The sequence below is a fragment of the Oryzias latipes genome, chromosome 6 (genome assembly GCF_053564925.1).
Source record: "Oryzias latipes strain Hd-rR chromosome 6, Olatipes_Hd-rR_3.1".
In the NCBI taxonomy this organism is placed as follows: domain Eukaryota; kingdom Metazoa; phylum Chordata; class Actinopteri; order Beloniformes; family Adrianichthyidae; genus Oryzias; species Oryzias latipes.
In genome coordinates this window covers 22,382,177-22,394,318 of record NC_136242.1, presented here as the reverse complement: position 1 = coordinate 22,394,318, position 12,142 = coordinate 22,382,177, and the positions used below count along the sequence as shown (strand labels likewise).

The window sequence follows — 12,142 nt, the reverse complement described above, 5'->3', positions numbered from 1 at the left end:
TCGCTGGGATTGGATCCTCCTTCTTTTGAAGGTCTTGTGGTTGAGATGGGGATGGTGGAGATGCCGCTGCAGGGGCAGCTGTCATATCTTTAGATGCAGCACTTGTCTTAGTAGTGAGATCAGAAGGTGGCAATATAGAAGAAGATTCAAGGGTTTTCACTTGAGGAATTACTGGTACTGTAGCAGGCTCTGGTTCTGTCCATATAGGTGGGGTCGGAGCAACAGCTTGTGTACACACAGTTACATTTTCATCAGAACTAAGTCGACCAAGGGGGTACATCTGATCATACTGGAGCCTATATTCCATAGAAAACCTTTCCAGTGCTGCAGTGGGAAACATCAACCTATGAATATGTTCTTGGTGGCTTTTTAAAATTAACACATCAGAGAAAAACTTGCCACAATCTTGGCACTTCTCCCCAGTTTCACAGCACTTTTTCTCTGTGTCTGAAGGTGCCTCATCTTTGATCTGTTCCTTTTCCTCAGCATCACAGTATCTTTCTATTTGCTTTTCATTGTTGTCATAGCCCCTTACATTTTCATTTTTCAGTTCACAAGTCTCACGTTCTTCCATCTCTGAGCACAATTCCAATTTACCCATTTTAGCAGCATCTAATATTTGAGTTACCATTTGTTGTTGATGTCTGTGTCTACTTTGTATGTACTGCATGGCTAACTCATAGCCATAACTCTGCAGCAGAGCTCTGAGGGGCTCCCCATTTGTAGCTGCGTAGGGCACTCTTGGAGGAGGACATTGTGAACCAGGAGAATTTGATGAGGAAGGGACGGCGTCTTCTGTCATACTTTCGTTTTTAACAGCATGGACATGTTTGGTTTCTTTTTCTTCTTCCCCAGCACAACAACTGTTGTCTACTTCTGTCTGCTTGTTGGGATGTCCACTGCAATATGAACCAGACTTGGCGTCACTATGACACTGATCAGCTGTTTGATTTACAGCTTGGATTGAACTCTGTTTGGTGGTTTGTTTCTGGTCTCCATCCGACTCTCTTTTAGCATCAGCCTTAACATGTTCTTTAGGAATGGAGTTTAAAGATAACATATTACCAAGTTCTGGACTCATGACAGACAATTCTGAGTTGAGTATCCCATCTCCTGACAAAAAAAATGGCAAAAGAAGTTGCTGCTGTAGAGAGAGTGAGTTGTCTGGCAGCAAGGAGAAAGGTTGTTTAAGGTGATTTTCTGGTCCTAAAGGAAGATGTTGTAATGCTTGGGACTGTAGCAGTGCTGTCTGTTGTTGTAAGTGTGCCTGGACTTGAGCCTGGGCTATCTGCTGCTGTTGTATTAGCAGTAGCTGGTTTCTTGATGCTAGAAGCTCTACCACTCTCTGTTTAGCCTGCTGGCTGTCTATCTGCTCAGGCAAACTTAGAGTCTGAGTGTTTGATGAACGTGCACCATCTGGTTTCTTTGCACCAATTGCACCAGGTAAACTCTTGTGTGTTTCCTCTCTGATAGTGGCTGCTTGTGCAGAAGTAGTGGGCACTAATGCTGGAACTGAAGATACTGAGGGCTGTGAAGCTAAGTTCTGTGCAGCACGCGCTCTAGTCTGATGAAGCACAGAACGAAGATGTATATCTAAAGTTGAACTCTGGCTGTAGCCCACTCCACATAGTCGGCAACGATAGGGTCTAGGATCCGGGCCACGGGGTGCATCCGGGGCTGCTGCACTTGTTCCAGAGTCTTGCAGTGCTCGTCTGGCCCGATGGAGGTGGGATACAGAATTATAGTGGACAAGAAGTATGGTTTTCTGGGTGAAGGATTCAGAACATACTGTGCATTTATAAGGCCTAGATGGATCTAAAAAACGGTCCATTGTGGGGTTTGAGCTCTTTTTGAAAAGTGTGTTGGAAGTTGGTTCCAATATAGTTTCCTCATGTGGTCCCTGTTCTGGTTCAGGTAAATCCCCCTCACCACAATCAACTTCAGACACTGTTTCCTTCTCCTTCATTTTTACTTCCTTTTGGTCTTCCCTCTCTTCACTGCCAAACATATCTTCATCTATATCTTCATCATCGCCTTCTCCTGCTTCTTGACCCACTTGAGGTGATAAACTGAAATCTTGCTGACCTGAATTATTTTTATGATCCATGTATTGCACAGTTTGAGATGACAAGGGTGTATTTTGTCCCTTTGGGTCATCAAGCTGTGAGTGAATGTTCTGTATGTGTCTCTGCAGGGCCTCCTGACTGCGGCATTGTCTGGAACAGAGGGGGCACTCTGTCGCCGCCCTCATGGCATGGTACTGCCAGTGCAGCTGGAGTTTTTCCTGGGTAGGGAATGCCAAGCTGCACCTGCTGCAACGAAACCGGTAACCATGGCGATCAGAGAGAGGAGGAGGGTCACTGGGAGGAGAATTTGGTGGGGAAGAAGGGGGTGTTTGAGTTGGGGACTGCGGAGCCAGTGAACCATTGGAGGGGTGGGTGGTGTTGTCTTCTAAGGGTGGTGTCAGTAGAGCAGGAACGTCTTTGGGTACGACTACATCTTCTTCAGTGTTATTAACTGAAAATTGGCACAAAAAATAATTGCAGGATTAGTAAAAAGTAAATCAAAATTATTTTTCAGTACTGGCAGATGCAAAAAAAGACATTTTTTTAATAAAAAGTCTAAATAAAAGATAGTTTTTTAATTGACTGTAAGTAGAAGTCATCTTTGCCTTATAGCTCTAACAAACCTTTGTTTTGATCAGAAACCAGTGCAGCTGAGGAATTCTCAGAATGTGAACAGCTTGCACTTTTATTCTTTGTTGGGAGGTTTTTCTGAGTTTCCTCTGTAAGGACGTCTGCTTGTGATTCCTTCTCCAGTTGAAACTGTGGTTGCTCCTCCAGTGGAGTAACCTAGAATTTAAAAAAATATGTTGGCAGTGTGTCATAAAACTTCATAAAAGATTAAATCATATTTTTACATTTAACACCTGCCTTCGCAGCAGTGCAAGCAGAAAGGCACATTATTTTGTTAATAAGTATACATGGTGGAGATTTGTGGGTCTGCCCTTCAGTTCCAATGAAACCCTCCTGCGCGCCCCAAGGGTTTAATAAAACTTTGCTGAGGTGAATAATGAATTTAATAAAATCAGTCTTCATATAGAAAACCTCCATTTCTACAACTCAAACAGTGAGAGCAAATAACATATCTATGCAAACAGCCAGCCACCCTCAGGAAAGGACAGAGAGTCAAAGATGAGATTTTCATGACAAGAGTCTTCTCTGCGTAATGGCTTTATAGGAGCCAAAGAGAAGAACGACCACACATACACACTGCAGAGAAAACTGAAGGTCAGACTTAATCTAGACTGCGTAATTGGAAAGCAAGGTACATAATGGCCATCATCACCTCAGTCTGAATTAATGAACCTCAATTACTATCAGAGAGAGTGAGGGAGGGGAAGGTTGGGAGGATGGGGGCTAAGGAGGATACAATATGAAAAAGATATTGAGCAAGGAGAGGATAGAAGTATTGGGCAACGTACAAAAATATGTTCTGGAGAACACAGTAAGTGAGGGAGGGGAGAATGAGAGAATGCTTGGGAGAAACAGAAGGGAAGGGGCAGGACAGAAACTGCAGGGTAAAAGTGATAGGAGCAGTTAGAATGGGAGGGAGGGACAGGGAAGGGTGGAAAGGGTGAAAAGCAGTCAGTGAAGTGGAGGGAGAGGAGCAAGAGACAAAGGCCACTTAGCATGCAGGCCAGGGAGATGGAGGATGGTGATGTGGATAGATGACCGGTCATTGTTAGTTGGAGAGACACAGTAAAAAAGCAAGGGGGCCCCTTTTTTAGCTCGACTGCACTTCTGGTAATAGAGGGCTACTTAAACATGCATTATAGAAAGACTGGCTTTTCCCTCACTCACTCAGTCAAACCCTCTTTCTTCCACTTTAAAAAGATGTGCATACACATACACCAAGAAGGCACGGCTGCATCAAAGATGATAGTGAGGAGCTACTTAAACATGCATTAAAAAGTGCTGCCTTTCTCTCTGGTGCTTTCTTAATGGAATTGTCTCCCTACATTTCACTCTCCCCCATCCCCCCACCCGCTTTGCCTTCTTATTTTCTTTCACTTCCTGACAAATACAACAAATACACAGTCGCATACACTTACCACACTGATGAGCTTATCCACACAGTCCTGTGCCACATTGTGCACATGAGTGAGATGCTCTCGGAGGTGTGTGTGTAGAAGTCGAACTTGGCATAAAGGGCACTGGACAGTCTGGAGGAGGGGAAACAAAAATACCAAAATATTATGAACTGCATATAAAAAAAAGAGTAAAACTGTTAGTAGTTTTGTAAGAATACACACAGTATGTCCTTTAAAATTTGCATGTTGTCAAATCTTTACACAGCTTTAAAGTCCCACTACACTCATCTTTTGATCTGTTGTCAAAGCGTTCCCATTGGTCTTTTAATTATGCTTATGCAGTTTTTAGCCAAAATAAAAAAAAGGTTTAAAGAAGGATTTAGGATATAGTCTTTTAGGACATAGTTTCTGCAGAGCAACAGGATAGCAATTCGCCTCCGAGTTGTGGGCGGAACCGTTGGTGCAGAATAAGCCCACCCCAATTTTCTGTCATCCATCTGTTTACAAGCTCTCCCACTGGCATACAGCTCCTTACAACTCCAGTATAACATTACTGGTGCAACAAAAACAGCAACTGCCTTTTTTTTTCGTTTGCTCAGGATTCACAATGATTTGAAAAAGGAAATTCTTAAAACGCAATTTTAAGCTTAATTTTCTTTATCTATGTCCTTCGTCATGAGAAAAATGCAACAAGAACATATTAAAAACACGATTTTCATTGGATTGGGTCTTTAATTATTTAAGGTGTCAGCTGCTTACCTGCTGGTTCTCGTTTTGCTGGTGTGTTCTGGGGCGTTTGGTTAAAACTGTGTTCTCCGCTTCTACGCATCCTGGGGATGGACGCTTGACTGAAGGAGCAGACTCCCTCTTATCTCCCTCTTCTATCCTTATTTTTTCTGCAAGTAAGGTTATATACATATTTTTAGACAATTCAACAAGCAGGTTCATGTTAAGGGTCATTTTAATGGTCACTGTGGAAGTTACCTGTATTCTGAGAAATGTTTTGTGCCCCCAAATTACTTTTTTCTTTGGTTGTGTCCAAAGGTTCAGTGCTGGTTTCTATGGAACTCTCCATACTCTCATTGACCTCTCCTGTGACAGGACCAAGAAAAAACAGACAGAAAAAAAAAAAGCCAAATGAAGCCTACATTTTGTAAATAGGATCCATGAAGAAGGCTATTGTGTTCTTGCTAAGCTTCATTCCTTCAGCTCTCCTCTCTTCACTAGTGATCATGTATTGATTCTACATTAGAATCTCATCAGAGCCAGGGTAAAGACAACGTGGACTTAAAACACAGGACTTAGCTTCAGTAATTCTTGACATCCCAGAATCAAATCAGAGGATAGATTTAATTTGCAAATGAAGTGTTGAACTACTCATTTTAGTACTTACACAGTCCACAAACTCCAGTTAACATAAATTCCACATTTATCTTCCACAGAGTGAAGAGTAGGGACTCTCCTCCACCTCCCACACTCCTTGTGCAAGGGATTTGTATTGGTCCATTGATTAGCAGGTGCTTGTTAGCTGTTGTCACGGGTGATTGGGGATATAACAAGGATGTGTATCGACTAATCACTTTGTTTGATCAATACCTTAGCAAAGGCCATTGCTCATTTTCTCTCTCCTTTTATCTTAATCCGCCTTTCTGCTCCCTTATGTCAGCAAGCACATGCACCATGAAACTAAATGCACCCAGACGTCATTCTCTCACCTGTGACGCCACTGGAGCTTTTTCTGATGGTAAAAATGGCTGCCAGCTCCTCTCCCCCCATTGGCTGCAGCTGCAGTAGCCCTTCCCGCTGCTGATGGGCTGACGTTTGGCTGTGTTTCAGTACTTGAAGCTTAGAAGAGGAGGAGTGGTTGCATAGAAGGCAATGGAACAGCCACGAACCTCCATCAACTTCACCGTCATACTGCTGCAGGAACTTTGAGTTAAAAAAAAAAAGAAAAATAGAAGGTATAAATAATGGTTGAAGAAAAGTTTGGAAAGGGTGGAAAAAAAGCATTGGTCCCTACTCTGTAGACCCGGACGCTCGCCTCATGGTGTGAACTGAGGGAATGTAATCGTAGTTTCTCCAAACTGCTGCTCACGTAGTCACACAGGTTGCACCTCAATTGGACGGGGTTGCCCTTTGCAATGAGAGCCGCCCCTTCTTGACCCCGATCCCCTCCCTCCTGAAGGTGAGCGGCAAGCTGGTAGCGGGTGCGGTGTCTATCAGTCTGGCAGTGCAAGGAGAAATTCGCTCTCAAAGGAGTGGTGTAGCCACACAGTCTGCAGTGGCAGCCACCAGCGATGAGAGAGCACCACTCGGACTGTGGCAGGGAGCGGGGCGCATTCAGATGCTGCTCCACGGACTCTAAGCTGTCAGATGAAAAGCAGGAGCAGATGAGGCACTGGAACACGCTCTGGGAGAGGGATCCAGTAGGGGACAGAGATGGAGCTGGAGGGGGAGATGGGGAAGGGGAGGGAGACGGAGTCAGTGTAGACCCAAGGGTGACCGGTGGATCGGTGACCTGCTGACTGGTCAGCCGCATGTTCAAGGAAAGCTCCGGACCTGAAAACAAGCAGAGCCACAAAACAAAACAACGCATTTTGAGCTTTTATTGTCAAACTTTATTCAGATGTGTTGCATCATCTGTTACTCACCTGTGTTTTGTAGGTGTTTGAGATGGGGAGCAAGACTCCTGCAGTGAGACAAGTAGTAGCCTCTCTGAAGTCGTAGCATGTTATGAGTGTGCTTTTCGCTGGTAGTGTGTATGCGGAGGTTGCGGGCAATACTGGTCTCATAGTCGCACACATCGCACCGCCACCTTTTACCGTGAGAGTGGGAGTGTGCAGGTGGTGTGAGCTTGACGGGCTGGGTCATATGTGTTGGAATAGAGGGTGGGAGCTTATTATATGGCTGCTCGTCAACTGAAGAATTGTTGGAGGAGCTGCTGCTGTTGTTGGCAGTGTGCGAGGTATTCACTGGGCCGTTCGTGCTTCCCCCGTTTTGAACATTGTTAAGGTGTTTATCTGACTGCATGTGTATGCTGAGGTTGCCTTTTGAAGAGGTGGCATAATCACAAACCTCACATCGGTAGGGCTTGTAGCCACAGGCGTAGGTTTCACCCCGGGCCAATCGAGGATGGGGTTTCCCCGAGCTGCAGTATCCACACACATCTCGAGTCACACCACCACACACACACTTTCCTCCAGAGGCGCCGCAAACACACTGCCCGCCCGTTTCTGGATGTTTCTCCTTCATATGGACTTGCAGTGTATGAAGAGACTTATAGTGCCAGTTACACTTGGGACATTTCAGAGTCTTGCAGGAGTTGCGTGAGTGCATCATGGTCATGTGACTAGTGACCGAATTGGAGAAGTCTTGACTGAGGTTTTTCAGCACAGCATCTTTCTGGTCTTCTTTGTCTTTTTTGTCATCCACCTCTGTGTCTAGCTGGCTGTCATTTGGTTCTGGAGCTTTGGCACCATTTCCATTGGAAACGGAAGAGTGAGGAACCCCTGGTAGCATGTCATCCTCAGCAGGTTTACTGGCAGGTTCCATGCCCGCCAGAGGAAAAACCAGAGAAGACTGCTGGGATCTAAAGCTCTGAGGAAACCCAGATATCCAGCCCTCATCTCCCTTAATGTCTTTTACCTCTGTCTCGTTCAGTATAGCTGAAGAGGAGGATGGACAACTGAAGTACTTTGGAGAGATGGGAGAAAAGGGGAAGGACTTAGGGGAGGGAGGAGTGTGGGAGGACTTTGGAGAGGCGGCTGTTTTGCTGTCGAGTGTGCCACTGGCCTTCGCAGTGCTGGAAGAAGAGCTGTGCTGGCTCTGTTGAGGTAATAAAGAACATTTGGATTTGGTTTGGCTTTGGTTTGAGATGGCCTCCTCCTCTTCCTTCTCCTCTCCACCTCTACAGTTGAGGGTTTCTTGGAGGCCCCCTGTAACTGACGCCTCTTCCGCACTGTCACGCACCTCCTTGTCTTCTTCAATTTGCCCCAAAAAATATCCCTCCCCAAAGTCTTCCTGTCTCCCATCCTTTAAACATGCTCCGCTCTCTTGGGAAAGGTTGCCTCCGTCTTTCTGCTTCTCTCCCTCTCCAGCCTTGGACCCCTCTATGCCCTTCTCCCCCTGCAGAGGCAGGGTCACGGGCTCTTTGGTGGGGGCCATGGCTGAGGTATGAGAGAGTGACCCCTTCTCAGGACTAACTGCCAGGGTCAGGAGAGGAAGAGATAAAGCCTGGAGACTGAGGTCGGCATCTCTCTCCTCTGCTCCCCCTCCATCCCCTCCTCCTCCCTCACTGCTGTCCATACCAGAGGCTACAGCTGCCAGACATCACCTGCCCACCTGGGTGTTACAGATACAGAAAAAGGAAAGACAAAGAACAGACAGACGAGGAGAGATGGGGAAAAGAGAGGGAATACGTGAGTCATGTAAATAATATTGCATAACATTCAAGGCATTGATTAGATTCCCTGGATAGCATCTGTTCAATACAGCCTTCACAGTACACAATCCAAAGGCTGGTTACCCAGGGGTTAGTGTTAGCCCTTAATGAGAAAATCAATAGCACAAGCGCTAAACTGGGTAGAGGAATGCGGGTAAAGGCTACGCAGGAGGTCTGTAATATTCCTCAGGGGATAGGATTAAATAAAGAACTGAATGCGTCTGAGCTAAAGGGTTTTCTCTAAATTGCCACACTCAGATAAAGAAGATAAGAGAAGACTGTGAAGCTACTGTAACTGTCTTCATCTTTTAATGTGCCAATCCCACAGGATTACTGTTTACCTCAAGTAATTTTCCACATAATAAAATAATAAGTAAACACACCTGTTAATAGCACTAAGTATAAAAATGAACCAGAGAAATATTAATTGTTATAGTATAATATAATATTAATAGGTATATTAATTTTTAAAATGTGAATTTGTCTTGTTGCTATGCGTTTTATTTTAGTGCTTAATATTATTCTCTTGAAATGCTTGAGCCATAATATGCATTACATTTTTCAACCCCTACTGTTTTTAGGGGGCAGTTGGGCCGCTTTCAAAATAGGTTTTCTAAATTCATGTTTAAATAAAGTAAGACCACTTAAAATGAATACAAATCCAGATTCTGCACTGCTTTAGCTTATTTGTATAAAAACTGCCACCAAAGCTATGACATTTTATTGTGCTTTTTTTATTAAAAATAATGTAATTTTCATTCTAAACCAAATTAACACCCAGGCATCCTACAACATGAGTTGAGGCCTCTCCCCATCTGACTGACAGGTGAGTCTCATTTGTGAAAGACACATCTCTGTTAGGTCGTGTGTGACGCATATCTCATTACTGACCTTTTTTTTTAAATCAAAGAGTGACTTTAATCTACCCTTTCACCCTATCCTGCAGACAAACAGCCCCCTCATCCTGCTTCTTAGACATCCTTTCCTTCTGTCCCCCTCTCCTGTGGCTACCTCCCCCCTCCCCAGACCTCTCCATGCAGCTGGAAGATATATGGCTCATATCGGCTCTCTGATAGTCCTTTAATGTACTGTGTTTATGTCACAGGCCAGAGACCCTTGCCCACTGCAGCTGTCCACTGTCCTGCCAGAGAGTGCTGAAGGGTCGAGCTGGCCTGCCAGCAGCCGAGAACAGCCTCTAATCTGATAAAGATTTTCATTTACACAGCAATCAATAAGATGGGTCTATCGGCAATGTAACTATTTATACAAGCATTCCTGGCTCTCAATCGATCAGGAGTGCGGGAAACCATCATTTAACAATGCGAGTGTGTGTACTTCTGTGCGTGTTAATGCCTGTGCATCCTTTTGTGCAGCTGACCATGATTATGTCAATTAAACCCACAGGACACACCTGCAATTAATACCAGACCTATTCAAAACCTGACACTTTTGTAAAAAGAAAGAAAAACATGCATGTTACATATTTGTTATCGTTATTAGGAAAAAAAGGCCAGCACCTAAAGATTATATATCTAAATGTAAAGTTGTGTGTGTGTGTGTGTGTGTGTGAGTGTGTTATCAGAGAAAAAAAGAGACAGGGGTGTGAGGGGCAAAGGGAGAACAGACACAGAAGAGTTGCATGGCTCTTCTGTAGGGAAATATATATGTATATATATATTTTGCTCACCTAAGTTTTACAGCATGCGGAAATTAGGATTTTTTTAAGTAGATACTTTGCAGAACAAACCGTGACTGGAGGAAGGAGCAAAGGATTTTAGGAACACTGTTTGGCTTTTTCTTTCTTTTGTTTTGGTTTGAGGAGCCATGGCAGCTGGAGTGTTTTTGGACAGAGTGGACAGGCTTGAGCACCCCACTCTGCGTGTGTGTGTCGTCAAAGCCCGTGACCAGCCATCAGCATTCACTCACACTAGCCTTTCGTTTACGCTGCGTGTTTGCCCACCGTGCCAGCCTCCGACGCGTTTAAAACAGTACAGGCGCACAGTAACAGGTGAGTCGGTGAAACAGCGCAGCGGGAAGGAAAGAAGAAGAAAAAAAAGCTAGTATTGAGAGGATTTTTCTGACCAAAAAAACCCTTCCTCTTCCTCCTCCTCCTTCTCCCTCACCGCCGGCTCGCTACATCCCGGCTTCCCGTAAAATCGTAAACAAATAGTGCACTTACATTTCTGCAGCGACTCCGGTGTAAAGCTCCGTAGGCTGAAAGTGAATAAGTCCAGAAAAGAATCGCGCAAAGAGTCCGCTCATTCCTTATGAATGATCCTCAACGTTTCGTGGAGCCAGGAGTAGGAAGGAGGAAAAAAATGGAGAGAGGGAGCAGTGGGGTCCAAGTTGTTGGAAAACAACAGTGTAATTAAAGCTACATGTAGGCCGTAGTAAACAGAAGATGGGGACGGAGGGGTTTGTGCGAGCTCCAGAGGTAGAATGAGTTCTGATCACTGTGGGAGGAAAAACACTTGGCTCTTTATTCCTACTAATTAGTTTCCTTCAAAAAATGGCTGAGATTACGCGCAGTGCGCATGTGCGTAATTGCGCAGAGACCGCTAATTAGCCCGTTTGGATCAATAGGATTCCGCGAGAGAGAGAGAGGAGGGAGGGAGGGAGGGAGGAAGGACCTAAGGAGGGAGGGAGGGAGGAGGAAGAGATGCTGCCGAACCGGAGACGCGTTAGAAGACGGGAGGAAGAAATACACCAAAGTAGCATATAAGCTATTATATATAAACTTAATTTTTCCACTGAAATCTAAGCATTATATTAGATTTTTTTTTAAATTTGTCTAATATTAAAATAAATTTTAAAAATCGAAAAATTACAATTTAAGAACAAAAAAGAGAGATTACAAAGTCAGAATTAAAAATTAAAAACTAAATTTTTGAAACTTCTAAATTTGATATTTTATTATGTTAAAATACAAAACATTTGACAGCTTGGGGGTGAAATCGATGCGTAACACCTGCAACAAAAAAAAAAAAAAAAAAAAAAAAAAAAAACACGACACGTTCCGTATCTGACAGGTGAAGACAACAAACAATCCTCAAGGCCCCGGAGGACTTTAAGGGAATACTATCGACATATTGTTTAGGATCACTAGACAGATGAAAAAGTCAACATCAGGACTTAAATGTTAGATTCATCCATCAGGATATCTGCGACAGTTTCTCTACAAAAGTTCCAAAAAATGTTTTTAGAAAATCTGAGGCAGTTGAAATAATTGTAATCATTTACAACGGAACAATGGAAAAATGTTTTTTTAAATCACGTTTAAATGGTTATTTCTTCAATTTGAATTTTAATCTTTAAATGTCTTTTTTTTGTCTTGGCCTGCCTTATAGGTACGTAGATTTAACAGTAAATATTTAGTTTTTTTTACTGTTTAGTGAGACAAAAAAAACCTGAATTGACGTGTCTAACTCTGTTTGTCATCACGGAGGACCTTTAGCCCCTTTCTCCTCCTTTGACCATCCCATCTTCGCAATTCAGCTCCATTGTTATGATAATTCTATTGTGAATTTAACGCTGAATGTGCAATCTGTCGATCGTCCATACTGAGAAGGTGAAAACTGCATTTGTTTGTGAGATCAGGTGTCAAACTT

At 43.8% G+C, this 12,142-nt stretch overlaps 2 protein-coding genes across 11 annotated transcripts in view; one reads left to right on the top strand and one right to left on the bottom strand.

The window, feature by feature from the left end:
- gtf3c6 (general transcription factor IIIC, polypeptide 6, alpha) overlaps positions 1-12,142 on the top strand; it is a 32,318-nt gene that overhangs the window by 14,400 nt on the left and 5,776 nt on the right. For all 10 annotated transcript variants that reach the window (XM_004069670.5, XM_078948849.1, XM_078948848.1 and 7 more), the window contains one exon: positions 2,195-2,326. In XM_004069670.5, coding sequence (XP_004069718.2) covers positions 2,255-2,326 — 72 coding nt within the window. In that variant the 5' untranslated portion in view covers positions 2,195-2,254. The remainder of the gene's footprint in view (positions 1-2,194; positions 2,327-12,142) is intronic.
- Positions 6,029-11,038, bottom strand: LOC110015211 (zinc finger protein 2). The gene is made up of 3 exons (XM_020703730.3): positions 10,714-11,038; positions 6,745-8,434; positions 6,029-6,652 (listed from the first exon to the last, which is right to left on the bottom strand). The coding sequence occupies exons 2-3, from the start codon at positions 8,396-8,398 to the stop codon at positions 6,030-6,032; spliced, it is 2,277 nt and encodes a 758-aa protein (XP_020559389.2). The 5' UTR covers positions 8,399-8,434; positions 10,714-11,038; the 3' UTR covers position 6,029.